Source organism: Phalacrocorax aristotelis, chromosome 1, assembly GCF_949628215.1.
Source record: "Phalacrocorax aristotelis chromosome 1, bGulAri2.1, whole genome shotgun sequence".
Taxonomy (NCBI): domain Eukaryota; kingdom Metazoa; phylum Chordata; class Aves; order Suliformes; family Phalacrocoracidae; genus Phalacrocorax; species Phalacrocorax aristotelis.
Genome location: NC_134276.1, coordinates 71641339 through 71669230, shown reverse-complemented (window position 1 = coordinate 71669230; position 27892 = coordinate 71641339). Strand labels below are relative to the sequence as shown.

Genomic DNA, 27892 nt, shown 5'->3' with positions numbered 1-27892 from the left:
CTTGTTTTCCAGAGCAATTGAGATTTAACATCTAAAATGATGTATTTTTCATCACTATAAAGACATTATATATCAAAACCACCATTAAAAATACTCCCAAGAGAATGATAAAACTGAGAGAGCAGGAGGAGGAAAAAAACCCAGCGTTACTCTGCTGGGGGTTTTTCACCTGGCAGTATCCTATTTTGGGGTTCCTGTGCGCGTACGCCGTGAGCACCCTTCTCAGGGCGGCTATCCCCGTCTCGCTCTGGAAGGCGGGGTGCTCAGGCAGCGAGCGGTGGAGGTCACGCTCGATTTCCTCCGTCGCCATACAGCACTTGCCCATGGATGCCTCCACCAAATGCACATAGTAACCGGGATGCGAGGCGAGATCCGTCACAGCGTCTGAAGGCAGCAGGGAGAGAGAAGGAGGAAGGCACAAGTAGATTAGCATGACACTAAACCTAGTGTTGTGGGTATTACTGCTCGAAAGGATGTAAGCAAGATGGTTTTCCCCAAAGTCCGTGAATTTAATGAGATCTCCAGACCTAAAAGAAAAAAAGTCCTAGCAGAATGTGTGTCTTGAAAACAAAATCAGTATTAGCGAAGCTTATACAACGCAACATCATCCAAAACACCTTAATATTGACATCAAGCAGAGAACTGCCCCAGCAGAAAATATCACTGGGAGAAACGTACTCAGCACTGTTCACACCCGCCAGGGAGGAAAAACTCCACATGACGTAACACCTTTCACAAATGTTTGAACATGTCATACGCTGGATTAAGGACTAAACTTGAGATCATACTGTAAGCACATTCTGACTCTTCCAGATCTGTGCATGAAACATCTGTGGATGTTTTCTCCATCTCCAGTTTCTATTATCCCTGCCAACATTCAACAAGAAGCAGGAGCAGGACTGCTGACTTCAAGATGTCATTATTTTGCAATAATTTGATTTGTCTAGGGCTAAATCAATATTTATGCTACAATCTAATTGTTGCTTGAAGACAAACCTTATTTTATGAAAACATGACGTTAATTTTAAATTACACAGATGAAGCAGGTGGTTTTAAAATTCTTCTGCACATCATGTCATATTATCCAGAGATAAAATTTTTACAGATCTACCTAGGTATTTCCTTGCACTTCTTAGTTCAGTAGCTGATCATCTCTCTCGTATAAGCACTATCATAAGTGCTTATAAATGACATTTAATTGCCCCCGAGAGATTTCTTGCCTAAACGTTTTGCCATGGTCAGAATCAGATGATGCTACAGCCAACATTTCTAAGAGCGCTCACCTGAGAAAAGCAGCCAGAGTTTGCCTCTTAAGGATTCAGGGATTCCCATTGCAACAAGTTTTCTGATCTTCTCTGTGCGAAACATGCACACAGTTCTGCCGTACTCAACAAAATGGTCATCCCACAGACTCTCCTTGATTTGCTCCCTAGACTGGGAACAAGAAGATATGTTTTAAAAGAACAAATCCTGTGCATGTGAGAACTGGTAAACAGAAACATTTTACATATTAGCAATTCCAAAAGGTATTTCCATTACCGATGGTTATGGGAAGTCTGCTCTAAGGACTACAACTTTCCCATTTTGCCTACGTAATTCACCACAGAGGGCGAGAGCAGAACTGATCAGACAGGGAGAAAAATTATGAGTATTCACCAGAAAGAAATGGGGGGGTGGGGGAGAAGAAAAAAACTCCAAGCAAACAGAAAAGCTGTTATTCCATTTCTAACTTCTCCAGCCAATACAGAGTTCATTTTACTAAAAATGAATATCTGTTTGAATGTCACCCCAGCTTCTTTTTTTAAGAAAAAAAAACCTCTTACAACTTCCCCCAAATTTTACATACCTTTCCAAAATCAAGGCCTGCCATTCCTGACCGATGAAAGTCCGACCTTAGTGCTTCTGCATTGAGCAAATAGCTGCTCTCCTTTCCGCATTCGCTTCTCTCCTTGCTTTGTGAAGTCTCTGTTCCCAGGCATGCAGGCTCACCATCCCTGAGCATGCATGCGGATCCAAAGGCAAGACTGTTCTGCAATGCAGAATCAAAGCGGTAATGGCCGAGAAGAGGCTAAGAACTACATCCTCAACTGTCTTCAAGACACAGAGCTGGGTTAGCCTTTGCCTCTTGCATCAAAACGTTTCACACCTTTCAGGGGGAAGGGCCTTACTTAAGACCTTATTCAAATTATCATTCATTTGTATGTCAGAAAAAGGGTTGTTACTTTAAAACAGAAGTTGTTAGTAAATTCTAAGTGTCCTCGATCACAAGCTACCAAACAATTTTGGTTAGGATTTGAAAAACAGAATCGGACACCAAGGTAAATTGGAGCGGACCGTCTTTTTCAATCCCCTGATCAAAACAGGGCTCCTCAGACCAGGGTGCAGGGGGCTATGTCCGGTCAAGTTGAGTGGCTTGAGGGAAGGGGAGTCCAGAGGCTCTCTGGGCACCCTGGTCCAGCTCTGCCCACCCTTGACGGAAGATCTTTCTCTTTTTATCTATTCGGATTCTCCCTTGCTGCAACTTGTGACTATTGCTGCTTGTCTTTTAGCTGGCACCTCCAAGAAGAGTCTGGCTCCATCTTCTCTGTAACTCCCCATTAGCCAGTAGAAGACGGGCTGAACAAGCCTCGCTCCCTCAACCTCTCCTCATAAAGCATGTGCTCCAGCCCCTGACCATCTTGTGGCCCTCCACCAGGCTTACTCCAATTTGTCGATGCTTTTCTTGTGTGGTGGAGTAGAGTCAAAACTGGACACAGTACTCCTGATCAGACTCAGAAGTGCTGAATAAAAGGGAACAGTAACACCCCTTGACCTGCTGGTTACAGTCCTGCTAGTACAACTCCATACACTGTTCGGCCTCTTCACTGTAAGAGCACGCTGCTGACTTACAAACTCAACCTGTTGTCCACCATGACTCCCCTGCCTTTTCCACATGGCTGCTCTCCAGCCAGCCAGCCCCCACACCTTTCTGTTGCATGGGGTTACTCGTCAGGCTTCACATTAGCTTTTGTTGACCTTCATGAGCTCTCTATCAGCCCATTCCACCAGATCGTTGAGGTCTCTGTGAACGGCAGCCCTGTCCCCCATCCCATTGGGTAGGTCATTAAAGAAGGCATCAAACAGCACTGGCCCAAGATCAACCCCCTAAAGAAGGCAGGACAATGGACCAATGGATAAACCCATTGAATTCCTAATCAAAAAAAAAAACCCAGAAGTTCAGTACCTGGTTCTTATTTTGCAAGTTGTTACAGTACACTGGGTTGCTGGAGTTCACTTCTTTTAGCCTCTGGAGCAGGTTCTCCACCAAAGTATCCCGGTCCTTCAGCTCAATGAACTGAAAGGCCATCTTGCTCCTTATGCTAATAATGATGGGATTAGGGAGAAGGCTCGTGTCCTCCATCTTCTCTATACTGATTACCTTTTCCAGAAACATTATAGAAAACACATTATGCACCACACCCACAGAAACATCTTCAAATATTCTACAAATATCAAGATGTACAAACACAGCATTCATTTAAACACATGCTTTAAACATGGTTATTCATACTGGCTTTCCTTGATCAGACACATCCTACCACCTGAAGTTTATGGTCTCCTTAGAAGCTCACAGCAGGCACCAAAAAGTACCCCAGCTGCTTTTTTTCCTGTTTTTTTTTAAATGACTGTGAGGCCCACTTCTGGAGAATGGACTGAGAAGAAAGAAAGGGGAGTGATGATTAAATCAAGATTTAGAAAAGGATCACCTTGATCAAATTCTGCAGGATGGAGGAGAAAATTTACTTTCACACTCCTGACGACAGGAGAAAACAGCTGTTTTGTTGTTTCTGGTTAAGTATATAACACTGTTCTCTGATTATTTCCTATCTGGACTAGATGATCCCTGAGGTCTCCTCCAACCTGGGATTCTGTGATTTCTGTAATAGTGGAAGGTAAGTTGCTACAGTTAGGATATTTTGATGCTACTGTTATAAGTCGAGGATGAAAGGAAAGCTTTAATTAAAAGATCGTAACAGCCCTGTATCCACAGCAGATCAGGCAAGTGTTTGCTGACAGCTTCCTTCTCCTCTTCTACTCCCACCACCTTCCCATGCAGCCTCCATTCCATTTAAATAAGCCTCTGATTTCATGGGAATGTGGCAGCTTGTCACTGCTTCCAGAACATCCCCTTTCGTTCTCTGCCCTAGAGGTTGCAAAGTATCCACAGGCTTGCTAGAGTTTGTTTATGGAGGGAGAACTTCAACACTTTTAAGTGTTGATCCCAGGCAAGGATGCTTTTGTATTACTAGAATGGGTCCAAGGTGAAGCCTCCATCAACATCAAGCTGGATGTTTGTGTTTGTGGGACTGGGAGGAGAGCACTGCCCAAGGCTTGGACTGATCAGACTCTGGTTTTGCAGTGCTCTTGTCCTGCTGCATTACCTGCCCATACTTCACTTTGAGGATCATGTTGAATCACCCAGATTTTTAGGAACTCATGCACTAATGAGTCCTAGAACAAGCTTTACAACAATCCTGTAGGCACGATACTCAAATATCCTACTCTTTTTCATCAAATGATAGTTTGCAGATAAGTCAAGTGACAGTGGATGCTTACAGCAGAAAAAGGCAGATAGAGATCCGAAATGGAACAAACAAACAACTCTACCTCTCTAAGTGGGATGATAACATTGCAGCAGCCATTTTCTTTGCTGGCAAAACAGATATAACTGTCTGAAGTATACATCCTTCCCGCTGTGTGACAGCGACTAAACGGCGTCCAGAGAGAACAGTCTACAACTTCATGCAGCTTCTCCTTCCTGGGCAATCTGAAGAAGGCCCGAAAGAATTCATTCTGCGCTCTGGCTTCAAGATCCCTTAAGAGAAAGCAGTAAGAGCGAATCACAAGACCCCGAAAGCCAGGACATCCAGTACAAGGTTCGTTTTCTTGTTAGCCTCACCGAAAGTGAGGGATACAGAATAAAGGCACCGTGCACAGCAAAATTCACTGCCTTTGTGAACAGACTGATAAAAGACCAACTTCGAAATACAAAAAAGAATCATTATCAACACTTGCTTGTTTAACAATAAGATCGAAAGCAACTACTGTGGCAAGGAGGAAAGGACACTAATTTAAACCAGCTGGTTTGTTGGGTTTTTTTAAAATTATTATTTAACCATGCGTTTTCTATGGCTGCTGTACCACTTTCCAGCCTCAAAGAGTTACAGGTTTCAGTGCCCAGGAGATAACTAAACCTTTCATCTGATGAACATAAGTTGAGCAACGGGGATTACCTTTATGTTCCTTGTTTCCCCTCCCAGTAGCATTACCAACATTACCCCAGGGATTTGCACCTGCACCCAAAAGTAATGCATTTGCTCAATGAGTACTTTCAAAAAGGTCGGTATTAGAAGAATTAATGATGGTGGCATTTATATCATCGCATCCTTGACTTGCAGCGGTATCAGCCTCTGAGAGCCCTCAGAACAGCTGCAAAATGCAGAACAGTTTCACGTCACTTACAGACTCGGTGGGGAATAACAGCATCAGCTACATTCAGTTTGGACTTGGCTTCCTTCCAGTTACCCATCCACATTTACGTGGAGAGAAAACGTTTAAATAAATTAAGCTTTCATTACTGAGCTACGGTTATACAGACTTGGCTTTGGGGATTTTTTTTTTTCTCCTTTTTTAATGAAGAAGCCTGCAGTAACTTAGAGAGCTATGCAATTACATTATAAACAGGCCACGGCTATTAGCTTACCAAAAGCAGCTCCAGAAATATTAGGGCTTAAATTTTATCATTTTCTTCACTACAAGTAAATTTTTCCAAACATGATTCACCTTAGGGGAAAGCAAAAAAAAAAAGCTTGACTTTGTTCCATTGAAAGAATTTGAAGCGTGGGCTGAAGCGTAACAGGGCGGGGTACCTTAGTGCTGTAAATCCCCTCTCCGCTCCTTCCTTCACCCTTCTCTTCTGCAGACATCTTCCCCCTACCCCAGCCCTGATGTTTAAAAATAAGTTAAGACAGATGAAGCCTCTGCTTCAGTAATTAAATCAATTGTGTGGGTTTAATCCGTAGAGGAAACTGAAGCCATGTGAAACAGGGAAGACAACTAGAGAACAAACCGAGACCTGACAAGGGTGGATCTATATCTGCGACCAACAGAAAAGACAGAATGCGCTCAACCAGTGTTCAGCTGCTGTTTCCTTCTCAAGCCTTATCTTTCTTAATAGGATTATCCAAGGAAAACAGACAAATCGTCTCCTGTTTTTTCACAAAGAACAAAGAGAAATCCCCTTTGTGAAGGAAGACAAAAAGTTTGCTCCCGAGTTAAAATTCCACAGCGAGAGCAACTCTGATAAGTGCCCACAGCGATCTGCTATTGTGACAAAGCTGGATCAGGATATGCCTCCTAGTTAACTCACCACTAAAATATTTTCCATTTCTGCACAGCACAGATGAATGCCGCTGATAGCATCCGCAGTCAGGTCCGGGTAGAGCTGTGCTCCCCTGCTAGTGTGCTGAGAAGGTAAGACCCTCCCTGGATCTACTCGGTTGTGAAAATTTCTATACCTTCATGTGAAAAGAGGCATTATACAGAAGAGTGGGACCTCTGTTGAGGCAAAGATTGTTGTTCTTTAAGACATGACTGTTTCTAATGCTCCAAAATCTGCAGTTTCTGAGTTTTCAGGATTTTGCTGCATCTCTTGGGGCTGCAGGCTCCAGGTGTGGGGCCTTTCAGACAAGAAGCCACAGGTTTTTAAGCTGAAGAATGACATATCCTCTATCTGAAACTAAGTAAATTCACCAAGCACTGCGTCCAGCCCACTCACCCTGTACCAGGGGAAGGCTGCCAACCCCAACATCCCTGGAACTGCCTGTCCCCCATGACTCACAACACAGGGTCGGGCAGGGCCACCGCAGAGACCACACCGCAGCCAGAGCTGCCCCAGAGACAAGAGCCCAGAGACAGAGGCCAGCCTGCTGTCAGGAGGGATCCTGGAAAGAAAAATGGTAGCACGGGGATGAAATGCTGTCAGCACCTACCACTGTGGACTCAAATAAGGGGCCTTATTACAAAGTGGCACACCAGGAAAATATTTCCTGTTAGGCAGGCAAATTCTAGGGCTTAAAGCAATTGCTTCTCTTCATAAATAGAGCCAAACAAAATTAGAGCTGGCTAAAAAACCCAAACCCTATAACTCTTCCAAAAAAAACCACAAATGAAATTAGCTCCTAAAACAAGACAGGCAATTGTTTAAACATGTTAAAGATGCAGCGACCAGCCCAGGTCCCACCGCTTCCATTCCGAGTTTCACAATACTTCTAACGCTGAACAGAAACACAACCTTTCTACCTGTGGCCCAATCTGTTTTAAATTTTCTTCTGTAGCTTAACAATTTCCATGGCGGTTTGGTTTTTAGGCAAATGCAGTGTACTGAGCTGTACCTAAGAAAAAGAAAGAATGCTATCGTTATGTAAAAATGTTTACTGAGTGTTTACACATGCATCAGAAGAATAAAAGGCAAGAAAACACAATTGCCTTGTTCCCTACTTTTCAGAAAACTCAGCAATTCTTTCCAAGTGCAGTTCCCAACTTGCATGTTACAGGATCCTGGACTGCCTCCAACCCCAGCACTTCAAAGTGAACGGCAAGTCTGAACTGCGATAACTCCTTGTGTGTGACCCCTACATTACCTTCCAAGAATTTTAAATTAAAGGAAATAACACACAAGACACAAAATGCCTAAAAGTATCAGGGCACTTAAAATTATGTCCTCACTGTTGAATGTTTTTCTCTGCTTTAAATCTAACATAAGTCAGCTTGGCAAGATTTTAGCTCTGCTGAGTCACTTGCTGCCTACCTAAAACCTAAACAGGCTGGTTGACCTCTTGCTTTTAGAGACCGATTACTAGACTCTTCTTGCTATTCAGACTCCAGAAAGTTACCGATTTTGGAAATAACACGTCCAATGATACATGTCTCGTTTATTGGAAGAACTGTTAAATTTGCGTGGCAAGAAAGGTTTCTCGTAACCAAGCCAGGAGAATTTATCTAAGAAGAGACAATATGGGCTTGTCAGGATAAAAGTAAACCCAACATAATTTTCTCACATAGCAGGAACACTGGACTTGTAGGTGGAGGAGATGCAACGGCGATCGTAGCCAGACTTTATGAAATCTTGATATTTCCTCACATGGGAACTAATAAAACTGGACTACAGTGAAAAGCTGTTGTACCAAGCTAGTTGAAAAAGAGTACCCCGAAAAGCAGCCCTCAAAGGCTCCTTGGTAAATTGGAAGGTTATATCAAGAGGACCTCCCTGGGGGGGTCCTCCTGGGGACCTTGGGCTCTGTCCTGAACTAGCTTCTGTTCAACATCTTCATCAGCCATCTGCACGATGGATCAAGGGATTGTGGTTATTAAACCAGCACATGACATGAGGCTGGTAGAAGCTAACAAGCAGAAGAACAGGATCAGATTCAGACTGATATTCATAAACTTAAGGGGCGCTATGGAAAAAAAAGCATTACAAGTTTTTGCAGCTGTACATAAGCTGCACAAACGCAGCATGGAGATCAAGCCCACCGGCAGCCATTCAGCATGGGATCACCAGCTGAACATAAGCCAACAGCCTCACGTTCATGGGAGGAAGGGGAGCACCGTACTGAGCTGCAGAAGTGCACGGCCACCAAAATGCAGCACGGCAGCCAGGAGTACAGCAGCAGACAGACTTCGTGCTGCTCCTGCCCTGGTCAGCACCAGCGAGGCGTGGGGGCAATCCTCTATCCCACGTGGGATAAGTGACACGAGTCCAGAGAAGAGCAACTAGAAAGGCCAAAATCAGTACTGATAAGGAAAACCTGGCTGAACTAGGGCAGTGCAGTTTAAAGAAGAAAAGAGAAAGCAGATGCATACCAACCTCCAAATACACAAATGATTGCTCTAAAGAAAGAACATCTTATCTCTTCAATAGTACTGGGTAGGACAAGAAGTAAAGGGCTCAAAAAGCAGCATGAAAGACTCAAGTTAGACTTCAGAATGACTTTTCAATGATAGGACAGTAAAGTACCGGTATGGATCCTGATATTTCCATTACTGAAAATCCGTAAGAACAGATTAGGCAATCTTCTGTCACAAGTGACACACAGAGATAATCCAAACCCTACCTTTTGCTGGGCAGATTCAGTAAAAGGAGGTTCTTTCTAGCCACATCCTCCTTGTTGCTCAAGGTTTACAGCATCCTAGGATTCCCTCTCTGAAGGAGTTCATGTGGACTGAAGTGACATTTACGATTCAAGACACTTCAAACAGTTTCTGTTCAGCTTAGATCAGTGTTAAAAACCTTCTCTGCCTTCATAAGAAGCAAAGCTGTCTTCACTGGCAATTCACAGTTAGACATGAAGAAAAGAAACCACGGTGGTTAGAGCCTGGAGAAACATCATACTTTTGAAACCTTACTGACACCAGCACTAAAGCTTTTAAATCGTGTGTTCTCTGGCCAAGGTCCTCGCTACATTTGAGGAATGCAATGAATAATCTTGCATCCTGAAAGAGATGGAAATAAGAAGTACAAGAAACCTATACCAGAGATTTTAGTGACCTTCCTATTAAAAAAGAAGAAATAGTTACTGTATGTTCCAGTAAAATTGTATGGCACATAAATTTGTCTGCAAGAAATAGAATTTGTAGTTATCAAACACCTCCACTTTACTTTGCTTTTTATGGCAATTAACTTAATTGCCATTAATCCCTTTGTAATCCATTGTTCTGAGCCTTATCCTCTCATTAAGCATCACGGAAAGTTGTATATTAACTTGTTTGACTCTGGCCATGACATAATTTGTGTCACGGACTGTAAGAATAATCCCACAGCCTTTCTGAGGCCCGAGCCCCCACTGCTCAGCAGGGCGACCCCAAGAGCCTCAGGAACAGCAGCAAAGGTTTCTGTTTTCAGGATGTAGAATATATAGACCATGATAACATTAAAAATACCTTTTAAAAAAATAAAGATATTGAGATGAACTTCTTGCAAAAGAAAGCCTAACAAAAGAAATATACAGCAACTTCATTAATTTGACACAGCTGGAACAGTTTTAATGATGTGTGGACTACTGCTTTCATTTTGGTACACTACAATTTGCTTCCAAATCATGCACAAGAATGAACAAAGACAATTATTAGGCAAAAAACGTCAAGTGAAAAAGCGTTGTTCTTATAGTACTACAATGACTTCAGGAAAAAAAGCAGCAACAAAAACTTCACACACCAAAAAAGTTCACCCCCCAACACCCTAGCATTAAAAACCAGTTTATCCACTATTCAAACCACAGTCTTGCTTAATCATGCTACATCAAAGCCGTTGCTGAAGTGTGACAAAGGGCACCAGAAACAGCAGTTTATCCAACCACTACCTAATTCATGCAGAGGAAATGGGATTTTCGCATCTTCCATGTTTCCACGTTTTCCTTTCTGCCATCTCAAGTTACAGCACATCAACACCAGCACAGGTTAGAGAACAACTTGCCCAGGAACTCTCCACTAAATATATTTTTATCCTTCCTTCTCCTCCGCTCCCCGCCCTTTTTTTTTAAGTTGGAGGGAAGGAGAGGAAAAAACCTGTTTGAGTAAATGTGTGGGATGGTTTCTGTTGCTTGTTTGCTAATAAACATACTACTTTTCAAAAATGCCACAAGGTACTTACAGGTTGATATTCTGATAACCTCCTTATTACAGCTTATTACTAAGCTTATACTTTTCTTTGCAACTGTAATTTTAGTTTCTTTGTACAGTCAATACCCCTGATTCAAAGACTCTTTTGGGAAGTGCCAATGATGAGTTAAAGATCAGTAGATGTTGAAAATACACCACCCCCACCCCCCTGAGTTTTTTGTTACATCTCTGGATTTACTCTCCTTGCTTCCTGCACCTAACTTTTCAGTCCAAAAGCGGGAGGAGGGTGGAATGGTAAAGCATGGAAGAGGGTTTAGATACAACCTATCACTCAAAGCCATATCCTACATTAGTCAAAGTACATATCCTACATTTCTTGGGCCAAAAGCCTACAAGGATAACAACATCAGGTTACACACACGTTATAAAAACAACGGTCACTCCTGTGCTTAAAGGAAGCCTGGCTATGAAAAGAAGCCTGCAAAGATGTTTGTGGCTGCTCACCACTGTATCACCCCAAATGAATTCCTTGATGATATCATGGATAAAATCCTGGTGTCACGGATTTTCCTTATCGCCTGTACATATGAAATTGCAGAGAAAGGGCACTTTATTGTTTTAAGCACCATTATGAAACTTCACAGAAGTGTTTATTCAAGATGTATACCAAACACCACTGCAAAAATGTCCCTCAGAAACAATAAAACTGCTACTGGACATGTCTCTATTTTGGGGGAAAGGATACCACGCATTCCTTATGTCTTAGTCAGGAAGTGACACCTGGGTCATTCCCTTCATACCTCTGGCAGAGGGAGAGGAAGGAAAAGCAGGAGAGGGTATGATTCAGGAGGGGATACGCGCTCCACTCACACCCTATTCAGAAAAGAAGTATTTTAAACCAGCACCTTAACCCTGACACCCCAGGCAAATTCCAGTTTGGGCTATTCCACCCTGCCCACCTAAAATTCCTCTGGGCAGTTTCCCTTGTCCTTTCTGACAGCAGCAAATAAAACACAGAGGTGTCTGTTGTGCTGCTGGCAGAGAAATAGTTATCAGTCTTCTCCCTGAGAACCCAATGCATTTCTGTAGTGGGAGAGGAATGCAGAGATGCATCTCGGGGATGCATGGGGTAGAGCTGACAATAGCATATTAATCTGTTGCAACGGCCTGTGGGTTTTTTAAATCCTGTAACTGCTTGCTAAGTCTGCTATGGCCATCACACTAGCGGGAAATTCCATGTTTTAGATATGATCGAAAACAATAATTCTACAGAATTGATGGCACTGGGAAGGCCTTCACATTGCGAAAATTATAAACATAATAATGTTGATTTTCAAGGAAGATGGAAAATATCCCTTGCTGCAACCTATCCTTCTATGGGGAATTGTACTTTCAAAACAACCAACCAACCAACGAACCACATTGATGTTTAAGGGAAGAATATAAAATGTAAAAAAGTACCTTGCACACAAGCTAAAATACACCTATTTGATATACCACAGCACATCATAAAATCTTTTTTGCCCAATCCAGTAAACCTTTGAAATCTTACCCAGCTAACATAGCAGACCATGAAACCCACCACAAGGAAGAACAATTTAGCTTTTTACCTCTTGGTAATCTGAGTAGGATCCTGTAGGCCTGGATCCAGTTCAAAGATCTCATTATCCAGTAGCCTTCGGAGTGTCACATCTGCCAGTTGCTCCATGATCCTGAAAGCCTCGGTGATATTGAGGAACGTGGAGAAGTCGCGCTCTTTATTTGGAGTGGTGACACGGACTGTGTCGGTCATGAAGACATTGGAGGTTCTTTCCAGCTTCTGGACCTCAACCCATGGAATGATAAGTTTCACTGCCATCGGCGAAAAAGCAAAAGTGGGTTGGAAACTCTGCTTACATTTTTTGGATTTGGGAAATAAGCAAATTCAGAATGAAACACAAACAAACAAAGAGCAGAGAGGCCCAATTTTACAGACAAAGATCAAGCAAAAGCTGAAATACCTGTTATTACTCTACAGTCATTCTCCCCCACTCCAAGAGACTGTCTTTTTCAGAATCTCTCCCTCCAGAATTTTCCTATTTTCATATGAAGGGCTGGACCGGGGAGTTCTGCCTTTGCAGAAAACCTGCCATACACTGCGCTCCTAACTCCTTTAAAAGTCATTTTTGTAGCCTGCTTCATTACTATCAGAAGACACGGTTCAAGAGTAGGAAGAAAATAGGGAAAGACTTTGTAATCTCCCAGAAATAAAACTGTAGGCAGGAGGAAACCCAATTACATGCACAGTACTTGGACTTCTAAAATAAAGCTAACCCCCATACAAAAGGAAGATTTTGCACATGGTTGTTTTTATAAAGATTAAGTGTTACTATAAACAGGGCATTAAAAAAAAAAACCACAACTGCCTAGGCATTGGGATCTTCCTATTTTGGCTACTTTTTACTTAAAAGGTGAACAGCAAATCTTGCCCTAAACAGTAGCTGTAGTTGGACTTGTTTATAGATAGTATAGGACACTCTTCCCTATAATTAAACTCTGCTGAATCATATAAATACAAATGGTAAACACAATCAGCTTATTTTATAGAACCACTGCAGGATGTTACTTGCCTCTCTCATATGTATCTCTCAGTAGAAATTAGGCTGGAAAGGACTTTAAAATAGATTAGATTTCTACTTAACAACTGTTGGAAGCTTCCCAGGGTTCTCTGTGCCAATAACATCCAGGCTACACCCCCTCACATCCCTCTAGCTGGTCTCCTGATGCCAATAAAGCAATCAAAAGGCAGTAATAACAAACATTGTCATATATATATGACACTTATCCATGATCATTCATTACCTAAGGAGCTACCCTCAGCAAGTTCTCTGTACTACATGAACCACAGCTGTCAAGATTCTTTGCAGATTATATTTTTTTCTTACTTAAATAAAGCACAGCTGCGTAAACATGCACAAACTGTTGTGAATGGTCATAAAATCATCTGTGCGGGCACAGCCAAGGGAATAGAGTTCAAACAGCACCGCAGCAATAGCACTATTGTTCACACAGGTTGGAATCGCATAGGCTCTACAGCGTTGCTTATAGAAACAACACAGCAGACTGTAAGGGGCCCGAGCTTCTGATGAAAGTACAAAGTCTTCAAGGTTTCAGGAAAACACAAGTTTCATTAAAAAGGGTGAAGAAACCCTAGCACATCCTTTCAAGAAATCTGCATTCTAAGCCTCTGGAATTCTGCAAATACTTTGAGGCTTAGATAAAAGGGGACTTGTCCTGGAAAAAATGTTCCATGGAGTTTATGCTCACATAAGCCGTAAATTAATTTTATGAGAAGCTGAAAACAGGTTCCAATATTGCATTCCAGATCATTTCAACATAAAATAAAATAAGGGGAAGGGAACAGTCTTGCCAGAAGCAGAAGACTTAATGCTTTGCCTATAAAGATTTGGGGGGATTTTTATAGAGTTAAAACACATATAGGAACTACTTTTATTGCAAATCATATATTGGGTTTTTTTCCTGTGCTGTATCAAAGAATGCAACAAACATGACTTAGCAGTATTTTCTAGACCAGAATTAACCAGATTTAATTTGTGATTATAACCTGAAAAAAAAGACAATGAATTACTTGTTTTACATATAATCGGCATCAGCTTCTCCAACAGTAACAAGTAGAACAACAGTTAATCTGGATTATCCAGTGTAATACAGATATTTCACAAATGTGGCAAAATACTAGCTTTGAAACAGAAGCAATCTATTTTATTGCAGTCAGGGAGGTGAGAAGCATTTCAACATATAATGCTTCCCATTGAGCTAGGCAAGTTTTGTTTACCCGAAAGAAAATTCAGGTTTATATTTCACATTTCCATGCAAATGCATGGGAACACAAAGGCAATGCAACCAACTGTAACAGTGAATGAACAGTGTATTTTCCATGTCAAAATGAAAAGTTGCAGACATGGAGTTCTTTGGGGGTTTTTTGCATTTTCATAATGAATTATTATTAGAAGAGATGAGAAGCGATTTCTTCTTAAATAATAGTGTGAATATGTACTTCCAGTATCATTTAGTGCTCTGTGGTATTGCATAAACAAAACATTTGGAACAATATGAAAGATTTTTCTCTCTCCCTCCTCCTTCCCCATTATCTATCATTAATAAGTATCATTTTAGCTCTGTGTGCTTTGGCAGACAGGATATCTCAGATTTAATGAGAGAACACCTGCAATGATAGCAAGAAGAAATAAATCACAAAGGATATTATTTGATACTAAAGAAAAAACAAGGACATTAAACAAGAACTCAGGTATCTCCTATGTGTCAAGAAACTCCATTACAGTCCAGCAAAATTCAACTTTTGGTTTTATACAAGCATTTTAAATCTAACTCTGCCAACTTTAGCAGATACAACAAAATAACTGGCCTGAAATAATACAAGGCAAAAAAGGACCTCTAATTCTAATCACGTCTCTATGTTTTAAGTCTTAGAAATTATCAATTACTGTCTTATTTTTAAGCTAATGTACTTCATTTTTATATCTACAGTTTTAGATCATAGAATCAAAGAATCATTAAGGTTGGAAAAGACCTCTAAGATCATCAAGTCCAACCATTAACCCAACACCCCCATGCCTCCTAAACCATGTCCTGAAGTGCCACACCTACACGTATTTTAAATACCTCCAGGGATGGTGACTCCACCACCTCTCTGGGCAGCCTGTTCCAATGCCTGACCACTCTTTCAGTGAAGACGTTTTTCCTAATATCCAACCTGAACCTCCCCCAACACAGCTCAAGGTCATTTCCCCTCGTCCTATCGCTAGTAACTTGGGAAAAGTGACCAACACCCACCTCACTACAACCTCCTTTCACGTAGTTGTAGAGAGCGATAAGGTCTGCCCTCAGCCTCCTTTTCTCCAGGCTGAACAACACCAGCTTCCTCAGCCGGTCCTCACAAGACCTGCTCTCCAGACCCTTCATCACCTTTGTTGCCCTCCTCTGGACACGCTCCAGCACCTCAATGTCTTTCTTGTACTGAGGGGCTCAAAACTGAACACAGTATTCAAGGTGTGGCCTCACCAGCGTTGAGTACAGGGGGACAGTCACTTCCTTAGTCCTGCTGGCCACACTATTTCTGATACAAGCCAGGATGCCGTTGGCCTTCTTGGCCACCTGGGCACACTGCTGGCTCACGTTCAGCCGGCTGTCAACCAGCACCCCCAGGTCCTTCTCTGTCATGCAGCTTTCCAGCCACATTTCCCCAAGCCTGTAGCATTGCATGGGGTTGTTGTGACCCAAGTGCAGGACCTGGCATGTGGCCTTATTAAACCTCATACAGCTGGCCTTGGCCCATCGATCCAGCCTGTCCAGACCCCTCTGCAGTGCCTTCCTATCCTCAAGCAGATTGACTCTCCTGCCCAACTTGGTGTTATCTGCAAACTGAATGAGGATGCACTCAATCCCCTCATCCAGATCACTGATAAAGATACTAAACAAGACTAAACAAGCCTGGCCCCAATTATAAGCCCTGGGGAACACTACCTGTGTACTTATTTGACTAGCCATCCTGATATTAAATCCAGACAGTAAATGCTAAAGTTTTCCTAACTGTTATAACTGACAATTCTTGCTGTATTTATAGCAGTATAGGTTTATATTACTGTCCTTGATGAAGTTGCAGCAGGATAAACAGAACTTAAAATGCTATGAAGTTCATGACGATCTTACTTAACCAAGAAATGCTATGGAGTTTAAATGGCTACATTCGTTTTTACCTCCTAATATCTATTACATTCATTTTTACCTTCTCGTATCTATTCTGACATAATCACATGGCCCTCCCTCTGCAGAGAAACACCATGACAAAAATCTTACAACTCGCTTCTTAAAAACGTACATTTGTTCCAGTCATTATCATGCACGAATTTGCCACCATCTGAAGGCCTAAAAGCCCTAGGACACGCTTTTCGTGACGTTCCTGCACTGCCATTCAGAAACACAAAGAAATCCCTAAATCGCTGTTGTTTTCCCTTAAAAACTCTGAATTTTCACCTGGTTCTCCAGGGCACAGCCCTGCTATGTTTCCTGGGCTATTTTCAGGCAGGCAGCTGGACTCTGGCACCCCTGGCCCCACCACCCAGCAGCGATCACTGTGCTTCTCCGCCTGTGGGAGGGACCTGTCCTTACTCACCCTTTTCAGCACTGAAAGTCTCTATTTCAGAATCTGTAGGAGGTCTGTTACATTTTAAGGCTGCTTCACCATGGCAAGAAAAAGAACCAGATAGCAGCTGTGTCTGCATACTCTTATAGTCTCATTTTTGTTACCGGATTAATACTAAAATGTAAATATAAAGGCTGAAGTGAAAACTAAACAGGATCTTTCAGCTGAACAACAAAAAAATCAGAAACTAAACTTCAGAGGCAAACTAGGCTTTTCATAAAAATTCTAGCTATTCTTGCTTTTAAAAATATTTTATTTATATCTCTCCCAAGCATTAGGTTTCTTACGCATTTACACTTACATTCTTTTCCCAGGAAGAAGGAATAAAAACAGAGATGATTGATGCTCAAATAAAGCCAGCCTTGCCGAGGAACTTTTCCTTTCCAACAGCAACAAGAATAATAGGTGATCAACTTCTCGGCTTCAGGAAAATTAAACCTGGATTCAAATTTCACCAGGGCTTCTCGGAACTTCTCAGGGTCTTCCTCCTGCTCGGCAAGCTTGCTGCTCGTTTCCTCCGCAATCAGTGCCTGAGTCCATTAATGAGATAATGTATCAGGATGAAGATACAGCATTCACACTCGAGCAAGTTGCTGCAAGCTACCCATTCCAATTTTAATAGCACAACCCTTTCTTACAACGAAATTCAAATTGATTTGCAATTTTCACAAATGGAGACATTTCTGTATCTCTCATACATTTTGAATGCTTCCAAATCGACTTCTGCAGGCTTTTTTTGTTTCTTTTGTTTGTTTGGTTTTTTTAACGAGTCTGGCAGAACCATTTATTTACAGTTTCACTATGGCTTATGATTGCTGTTATTTGGTGTATATAGAGCAAAAGTAGAGTAACAATTGTGCCTTCTGACCAGTGCTATTTTCCTCTTAAGAGGCAATAAAGTCAGATGTGTCTGTAACTGGTAACATGCTTGGAACCATTAAAAACATGGTTTCAAGAACATCTACATAAATATAATTAAGTGTTGAGAATTTTAATAGCAGTGGTACAACAAAGGAGTTAAGTATGTATCACACCATTCAGGCAAATAATCTGTATGTTACAGCACCTAGTATAATTCGCAATTACTAAGCAGTTCTAATATGCCAGAAGTATACAGCAGAAGCGAGGGTCCAAAACCTGGACTTAAAATTAATTAATGAAACCTGAAGAATTTTAAGTATGTACTGTGCCAGGTAACACACTGCCACAGTGTTATCAAGAGAGATTAAGTTTATTTGAGCCTTCCAGTGCACTTAGACAAAGCTGATTTTTTGAGAAAGCAGGATAAAAACTAAGATTTGCATGGTGATCTTTTGCCTTTCAGTTCCCTTCTTCCCCAGCTTCGGAGACCGCCAAGATCACAGCAGCATGACTGAAATTCACCAAAAACATTATGTTCCTACAAATTCTCCAGACCCAAAAAGGGGCTATGGGAGGAATAGCATCTCACTAAAACTCTTAGCAAGGAAAAGCTCGCAGCAGGACCTGAGGTACAGCAGTCACCAGCAGACCCGCACCGCCACCAGCCAGCACCAATCTCCTCTTGGAGCATGTATTTTACTGGAAGCAGAGCACAGGGTGCCAGGCGTTCCAAGTTTTACCACACACGCCATTATTATTTTAAATCTGGTCTTCGGTCACCAAATCCCCTTACTTTTAAAATTCTTTAGCCTTCCAAAAGGACGCTCATTTCTGCAACCCTGCGGCCAGCCAGCAGCTTCACTGCAATGCCCAGCCATGACTCCTGCGAAGCCACTGGCGGTTTCCATGCCAGGCCCTTAGGGTGCAGGCGATGTTGCACAAGGGCCTTGGCCCCTGCCCCTGTGCTGTGGGGACTGCGTCACCGTCTGCACAGGTGTGGTGCCAGCAGATTCAGGCCCTGACTATGACCTGCTGACACATCTGAGCCTCACCAAGAGGGACAGGAGTATGGAAATGGGCAGAAACAGGCAAGACAAACTGATGGAATAAAGCTAGGAAAAACATGGGAGATAGGGGGAGAAACATAGTAAGGAGGAAGATCTGAGATATAAGAAGGGAAGGTATTTAACATAATGTTTTGGAGAGGCGGAGGAACTGAAAGCAGATGCTGAAGAAAGCTCAGCTGCACATCACAGGGAAGGGAAGAACAGTGAAGCTGGAAAGGGACATGTGGGATAAAGATTAAATTAGGTATTTCAGCTTTGAGATGTTTCCAAGGAAATGTGAGTAAAGATGCACAGATGCTGGCCACATCAGATACAAGTGCCACACAAAAAAACAATAAACAATGTTTAGATGGACAAAACCAAATACAAACGACAAGAACTTCATGACATTATTTCTAACAAACCACATAATGGTTTATTACCATTGCCATTATGTAATGATAATGGTATCGTTACCGTCATGTAATCAGGCAAGGAAGGGTGAAAGTAAGACGGTTTCCTTACCTTCACTTTCCCTTTGACAAAATTAACAATATCTTCTTTATTGTCAAACACAGACAAAGTATGGAGCAAGTTCTGTTCCAGCCATTCCCAGTGCTGGTTTATCTCTTCTACAGTGGCACCTAGAAAAGCAAAAAGTAGTGTATTGAAACTCAAACTACAAAATACAGTTGAAAAGAAGAAAAAAAGCAATAAAATGCACTACTTCATAAATTCCTTATGAGAAACTGAACTTTCAACCTCCAAATTCTTGGTAGCGAACAGGTCAAAAAGGTCTCGTTCATAGCAATATAGTTAGAGAAAAACAAAACCCTCATTGTTTTAGAGAATTAGTGCTTTTAGTTTTATCTCCTCAAATGTTCTCCGCCAACAAATGCTGCATTAAAAGTCAAGGCAGAAAAAACAGCAAAACTTCATCCTGAGCTGCTGGACTGCAGCTTATTTTGACATGATGTTCCTTAAGCAGCCACTGCAAACCTTTGATTTACATCCTCTTCCCAAAAGTCCCTGATCTTCCTTTCTGTCTCCCTCAGTACGCACATGCATACGCACATCCCACACACACACGCACACCCTTTGAGAGGAATATACATGGTCATAATCTGCATCTTCTTTGAAAAGCTCTCTATCAGAACTGAAGTACCTAAAAACAAAGAGTTTGGTTCAGCAACACCTAAAAGGTCTACAAGAGCACATTTCTGCCATTTGGGGAAGAAATACGGTAAACAGAAAATCTTTGATAAATACAGATTTTCAAATCTTTACAGCTTCCTTCTCTAAGGATTTATTTGAAGGTTTTGCTGTTGCTGTTTCAAATGTAATGTGTCCACACTGACTCCAGAAATAATATTTCAATCACCACCTATTTGCGTTGGCTGTTTCTGCTTGAAACTGAACAGTTGCTGCATCACACGAAGACAGGAAAGTCAGTGCAAGACATGCAACATAGAGGACAATCGGGAAGATCTGGCCCCTCCAGATTCTTACTGGTCAGTGATTAAATGTTATAGGTAAAAAAGTAAAGGCAGCAAAGTTGCTTTTCCCAATGCCTTGCTAGTGGAAGAAAGGAGATAAGTCGTTGGATATAAGAGACATACAAATCACAGACGAATATAATAATAAAATGAATCTCAAATAGAATACCCATTATCTCAAGATTTGATTTGTGCGTACATTAGAGATGCATCATGTTGCCTCACAACAGAAAGATGATAAATTTAGCTAAGGATTTTCCACTTTCCTCTGCTCTGTTTTCCACGTAGAATGCCAACGGGCAGGGAAACTTTCCAAGCTTTAACTTCCTTGACAGGAAGGTCTTGTGATGGAACTTCATAAATATCATTAATCAAGGTTAAACTAAAAAAAAAAAAAATCACTAAAGAAAAGACACTTAAATGTCCTTTTTAGAAAAGAAAACAAGTTATATCAATGGTTAAGAACACCACAATTACAGTCATTTTACATTGAAATGGCTGTGCAAAGCAAATACTGAGTTGAATTTTTATTTCTGATACCAACTGCATGGGAGAGCTGGTGGGCTGCCTCTTGTGAAATAAGCCATGAGCAAGACACCTTTCACAGCAGCATCCCCATGGCTCGGACTGCTTTGAGCCTGAGCTCTGGCAGTGGCTCTCTCTCAGGGGGCTACTGCAATCTTTCCTGCCTGCCTTTAGGTATCTCCAAGGATTCTGCTCAAATACTGAAAGATCTCTTTGCCCCTTTCATTTGGTCAGGCCAACTCCTCAGCTTTTCATGTCCCTTCTTTATTTCTAATTTCCATTTCACGGCTTAAAGTCATCCTGTGATTTGACCCAAGCATTGCCAATCTCCTCCTGCACCAATGCTCTGCACAGCATTCTATTCCACCTTTTACCCATCCTCTTTATGTGCCCGTGCCAAATGTATATTTAGTCTAACCACAGCCTCACTCATCATAACCTCTTCTTTAAACCCACTTCTTACAAAACCCTTGTGGTCTCCCTCTCCCAAAAGCTCCTTCACCTAACTGTGACTTGGGTTTCTGTTTTGCCAGAAGCAAAGGCACAAACCTTCTGAAAGAAGAGTCCTAAGCTGCTCTACACTAGGGCTGAGGTTAGGGGTTTTTTTTCTGTACTGGTGTAACAAGATTAACCATCTGGATTAAAACACCTCTGCCAGAACAGCCGTGCTGGGCATGGCTCAGACTTCCTAGTAGCCCCTAGAGATTTGCAAAAGTCTGTAACACTGATGAGACCCTCACACAAGTATTATCATTCAAGCCTACAGCTCCTGGAACAAAGGACTGCCAACATACAACTGAAAAATGTCATCCTAATTAACTACCTGATGACATGATGGCTATCCTTAATGAAGTTATACCAGGAGACTGGAAGGAATTCCTGCAGCTGCCTCTTGCCCTTGCTATACAGTAGGAACCTTAATTTGACTCAGTGCTCCTTCCAAATCCAGTAACAATATTCTTAATGCCATGTATGCATGAAGCACCTCGCTCGGACAGGGCAGAGCTGGGCAAGCAGCAATGGCCACTTGTACATGGGACAAGTCCTCCAGCTTTCTAAGAAATGAGTTGGGTGATGCTGTTCCTCTGACTCCTATTGCCAGTGCCAGCTCTCCCCTGGACACTCACGTCAGGGTTTCACAGCAGAGATATTATTCAGAAACAACTTCTGCTACCATGGTTCTTAATTTCTGTGCAGCTCTGGCAACCGTGTATGTCCTACCCACGCAGCATACAAAACAGAGCCCTCTGCTTTCCACTCTGCTACTATAAATCTCATTTTCTCAGGGCTGAGCATCCATTCAGAAGAGCCAAAGAGAATTCTAGAAAACATTAATCAAGTAAGTTTATCTTGGCAAAAACTTTAACCACTCCAACTATGCAAGTTTTTGATTTGTAGTTTAATATATTAAAAAAAAACCAACCAAAAATACAAAAAAACTGTGGGAATAAGAGTATGGCTAGGGCAAGGATCAGCCCCTGAGAGGAATATTACTTATATTCAAATGATCAAAGAAGCCCATGACAGCAAAACTGAGCTTGCTTTTCCAGTAAAAGCTACCTGGCTTTGGGAGAGGACTATAACAGCATGAAGCTCTTAAATTTCTCCATGAGATGGCATTATTTAAATATAAAAAGGAAGGCGGTAGGGATATAAAGCACAGAGCAATTGCAAAACCAAGAAAACCTACCCACAACAAAAATAGCACAAACAGACTTTATACAAACTTATTCACAGACGTCTGGCATGTGGAAAAATTCCCAATATTAATGGGGAACATGCAAAGGGATCTCTGCTGAACCAAGGAAGAAATGCTGAATGAGCTTGGGCAGAGGAAGGGGTGAATATACAGATTGTGGCTTCCATTTAAAGGACTACTGTGTGAAACACCTTCAACAACATGTCAAAACTTACATCAGCTATTTCTTGGCTTGATCCATATAAGAAAGGAAAAAACAGAACAGAACAGCGGGTAGGGACCTACAGCAATCACCTAGTCCAACTGCTTGACCACTTCAGGGCTGACCAGAAGGTCAAACATATTATTTAAGAGGCATTGTACGAATGCCTCTTAAATACTGACAGGCTTGGGGCATCAATCATCCCCCTAGGAGGCTTATTCCAGTGTTTGACCACCCTCTCAGTAAGAAAATATTTCCTAATACCAAGTCTGAACCTCCCCTGCCGCAGTTCTGAACCATTCCCAAAGGAAAACCTGCTGTAAATTTCAATGGTAGGATTTTATAGACTGGAGAAGAAGGGATGAGAACAAGCCCTGCAGATTGGCCGAGCAAGAACAGAATGAATGGATCAAGCACATTCAGATGGCCTTTAGCATGCCATGGCCAGGTTGCTGCAATTCACATCGATATCACTTTCCTGAAGATGAGCTCAACCTTCAGAGGTTGCAGAACACTGCAAAATGGATTAGTGGACAACAGACCAGGCAATTAGACATTTCCCCCGGCAGCTATACCTCTTAAATCATGTAGCATCTTCCAAATGTTCCAGTTATATTTCATTATAACCAAGTGTGGTAAGACGTTTCACAGTAAGCAAGTGAAGACTAGACTGGTTAAAGCTAGACTAAGTAGCTTGTTGCTGTAAGGAACTATTACTACTGTAGGAAAAGATATGCATGTGAACAGAACCACACTGCTTTGCAAGAAACAGAAAATTAATGCAGAACACCCGCAGCAAAACAGGCTTTCTACAGAAACTTAACGTTTCTAGTTAACACTTTTTCATAATTCCTATGTGGGATTTTAACCAGAGGTTAATTTTGTTGTTAAACAAGCTATAGGCAATAGCCTTCCACACACACACTACTAGCTGGGGTTACCTTGAGCTTCTTGGACATGCAGACACTGACCATGCTCAGAATCGGTTTGGGGTTTTTTGTCTGTGACTCACCAATAGCTACGGCCCAGTAAACTTCTGATCCGTTCAATAACTCACCACATGCAATGGCAGAGTAAACCTGTGAGCCTGGAACTTGGAGTAAAATTCGAAATGGAGCGACGCGTGCGTTAGAGTCTAACACGGCGTCCAGGGCACCAACTAAGCGACCTGCAAAGGAAAAAAGGGGGAAAATAGAATTAGCGCCAACTTTCACTTCTGTAGCCTGCAAGTCTTTTCACATCTAAAGCTGTAAAATTAAAATGCAGAATGTAACAATAACAATCCTTCCCCTATTTTATGCTGCCATGTACAGATTCTCAAAATGCAAAAGGCAAAGCAGATTAGAAGATCAAAAGCATATAGAGTTCTTTGTATTTCCAGTTTTGCCTTACATATATGTATACAATCACAGAATTGAAGTGGAAAGACCCGAGAGCACCTTGAGAAGTCACCATTCCAGCCCTGCTCTGAAGCTGGATAAATATACCCATGCCGTAAGTGGTGTTTGTCTAACCTGTTCTTCAAAACCTCCCACAACAAATATGCAACAACTTCTCCGGCTAGCCTCTTCCACTATTCTCATTAAGTATTCTTACAAAAAAAAAACACCAACACAAACCACCCAACCAAACAAGCAAGCCAACCACCACAGTCTTAAACTTTCTTGCTGGAAATTAATCCTGCTCCCTGGAACACAGAGAGTAATTGGCCACAAGCATTTTTTAATGTTAATGCTTGACATACTGAAAAAGTCTCATCATAATTGCCCACCTTTATCTTTTTCTGAAGAAACCCCAAGTGCCTCATCTTGTCCTTATCGGTCATTTTTTTCCAAACAGCTTATTGTTTTTGAGCTTAAACTGGAATCTCCCCAACTAATCTTTAAGAGTGACACTCCAAACTGGACACAATGCTCACTACCAGTAAGGTCTCAGACATAAGAAGAGTGGACAATCACCTCCTGTATCTTGTGTACACACCACCATACCCAAGAAAGCTCAAATAAGTATCCCACTGTAAATCAGCACTTCACATAAACACGAACTCATTTCAGAGAGCTGGAGCAATTGCTGTCCCCAAAACAGACTTTCCAGACTGGAGGCCAGCTGGAGCTGCTGGCTTTTCCCATTGCCTCCCCCGACCAGGCAGAACCAAGCTATGCACGAAAAAGTTATTCAAATGCCACGATTTGCAAGCTGGCACATTACAGTAACTCAGGATCGGTTTATGCCACCTACAAATAGCAATTCAGGAGTAGCTTTATATCCAATTCCCCTATACTCTATGTCCTGCAGAGACAGGACCTCCTACGGAGAGGGATGGCAGACAGCAAGGAACTGCTTTGCCGTGTTTGCTTACGCCACTGGCATATCTAGTAAGTTTCCTCCAGTACTATATTTTCCCTTTGTACATTTAATTTTTCCAACCTGTTGTGTTTTTGTTCCTTCACCATTAACCCAACATAAAAGGAACTATTCCCAGCCTCCAAAAGTTTTGCCAGCCCTTGGCACCATGTGCAGTTTTTATAATTGTGTTCTCCAGTCCATCACCTAAGTGATTAACAGAAACAATAAAATGAGACCTACGAAGTCCTTATTTGAAATGCCTTCTCACTTGGACAACAAACCACTGCTAATTAATTTGAGTACAGCATAACAAAGCAGCAGCGTAACCACTTTCTGGGCTAGGAGGTGTAAGAAGCTCACCTGGAACAGCATCAAAAACCTTCCGAGAGCGAAGAAAATTACATCAAGGGCTTCCTCCTTGCATTCACATGCACTGTTGATGATGCTTTCAAAGCCAAGCAGAAGTTGGACACAGTATGTTTTAAAACTCTACAGTCAGATATTATTCAGCACCAGTTTGCTCCTCAGCTAAACATGTCCAGATATTACACCCATCTATTTAAAATGGAGACCAGAATTTGGAGACCAATAATACGTATAGTACCAGAAAACACTACATGCTTTCCTGTAACTGCAAGAATAAGACAAAAAAATTAATCCAAGTGTAAAAGGTAGCAAATTATCTGTGCTCACAGAAAACAGAGCACCCACTTCAGTGTGTGGTCTTCAAAACCGCTGCATTAAAGCCAGTAAAATAGCATCACATGGTGTAGAGAACAAAAGTAGGGTTTAACTTTCAAATTTCAAAAGACTTGAGGCATTACAAGGAAGATAGAGAAGAAACATATGAAGTGCTGTGCATGTTTTCCCCTGATGATAGATCTAGGAGAAAGATTTCTTTTTCATTTCACCAAAGTCATGGAAAAAAGTCAACTAACAGTAAGTGCTACCAAAATCCCAAGAGAATGCTTAATGAACATCTGATTTGTGAAATACGTTTTTGTTTTTTTCAGAATTTATGAAAAGAAACATATGAAAGCACAGAATTAGCTGCAAAATTCTGTTTTTACTTCTTAGCCTGTGCAAAATTAATTCCTTTTTCTGTTCCTGAATAACTGACCAGAAAAACCAATTCCTCTTCTCACTGTTTACTTCTGCTTACAATTTCCATTTGGCCTACCAGCTATTAAAAAGTTTCTTCCTTGAACTGTGCAAAGAAAAAAAAATTACCTCCCTTGTCTAAACTACCCATGGCTAAAATATTAACTAAGGACAACAAAAAGGAGCCAGAGCTAAGAATCAAAGACAAGATTATATGCTGGATACCTGCCAGAATAAAGCCCAAGCATCCCGACCATGTGCTGGAGTCCCTGTGAGGGCTTCACAAGGGTGCTGCACCCCACGCCTTGATCACCCAGAGCCAGCGCTGCTGCCGACGGGGGTCTCATCCTGTCCCCTGCAGGGGGGACTTGTGGTGGGGTCACTCCAGAAGGGACATAAGGACAGCAGGGGGAAATAAATGCAAGTACCAGTAAAGCCAAACACAGAGCAGCAACCTTGTCTGGCAGAGCCCTGTGACTGCGGTTCAGCACCCATACAGTACTGTAGCAGTGGTTCAGCTGCACATGAAGTTGATGCTTAAGTGCCAAAAAATAAAGGAGAGACTGACAGAGAGGTGGGAGAAAGGGAATTACTAAGAGTGCATTTGCAGGAGCACAAAAAGGATTCAAAACTAATAAATACACCCAGGCCTAATATGTCAGTTTACTTGAAACTGAAGTAGCAGGAAAATTACCAAAACTAGAGGGAAAATTTTTTCAGTGTGGGTTGCCTCGTACTCATTTGGGGTAACTTTCAAATCATAACACTTGTGTTACGCTTCTCACTGAAGCATCAAAAAATAAACAACCTAAAAATCCCTGAACAAACAAGTAAGAAAGTTTACACTGTGCACTGATCTTGAAACACGCTTTGAAAAATACCTAGCCTGTGAGTGAGAACCTTTCTAATAAAATGTCCTAAGAGCTTGTTCCATGGAAGGGTCTCTTATAAAACAGGGTCTGTTTATAAAATAAAAGGGTTTCTGGCTCACAGGTACATATAAATTATACAAAGGGTCTCTGGCTCACATGTTGATGCATTAGCGTGCCTTCAGCTACGATGCAGCAGACCTCTTCTGTATCACAGGCAACAGTGAAACCATATATACCTACATGACAGGCAAAAATTAAAAGGAAACAGAAGCAGAGGGGGAAAAAAAGAACGGCCACACTGGTTTCCTTCCCAAAATTCTCATCACTTTGTGTTTCAGGTTTTTTCACTCTATGTGGGACAAGATTTTTGGGAGGACCTTAAAATCCAGAGTACCTCTTTCCCTTTTAACAAGCCACTCCACCAACTTCTTGTCCGCTTTTTGACCTCCCACGATGCAGAAGTATTTCAGGAAAGCAGTTAACTGTACAGTAACTGCACCAAGGAAAGCTGCAGACATAGGTTTGCAAAGCCTTCTGCTAAAGACCACTGACAGAACGCTGCAGATTCCTCAAAAGGTGCAAGTTTCTTCATGCAGAAAGAACATTTCCAGGTTAAAATTCGTACCTAAGTTTCAGGTTTAATGTATACTTCTGACAAATATGGAGCAGAGAACAGAAGAAGTGGAAAAGGACACACTTCTTCTGAAATTACATGCTTTTCCTCAATATATCTGATTCCTTTAGCTGTAAGGTGGATTTCAGGTAGAGGGAACATCTATCTATATTCTTTTCAGAATTATGTCTATAAAACAAACCTGGAAAACTTACTACAAATCCCACACCTTACTCAGTAGTTTTCATT

General features: G+C 41.7%; 1 protein-coding gene across 2 annotated transcripts in view; it reads right to left on the bottom strand.

Annotated features, from left to right (window-relative positions):
* Positions 1 to 27892, bottom strand: part of TBC1D8 (TBC1 domain family member 8) — a 53880-nt gene that overhangs the window by 13580 nt on the left and 12408 nt on the right. The window contains exons 2-10 of one of the 2 annotated variants that reach the window (XM_075092702.1): positions 23724 to 23879; positions 19315 to 19433; positions 17184 to 17412; positions 12270 to 12510; positions 4648 to 4855; positions 3224 to 3418; positions 1847 to 2029; positions 1284 to 1434; positions 170 to 384 (exon numbers count right to left, since the gene is read on the bottom strand). In XM_075092702.1, the coding sequence (XP_074948803.1) occupies positions 170 to 384; positions 1284 to 1434; positions 1847 to 2029; positions 3224 to 3418; positions 4648 to 4855; positions 12270 to 12510; positions 17184 to 17412; positions 19315 to 19433; positions 23724 to 23879 (1697 nt within the window). The remainder of the gene's footprint in view (positions 1 to 169; positions 385 to 1283; positions 1435 to 1846; positions 2030 to 3223; positions 3419 to 4647; positions 4856 to 12269; positions 12511 to 17183; positions 17413 to 19314; positions 19434 to 23723; positions 23880 to 27892) is intronic. The other variant, XM_075092709.1, reaches the window with a different exon arrangement.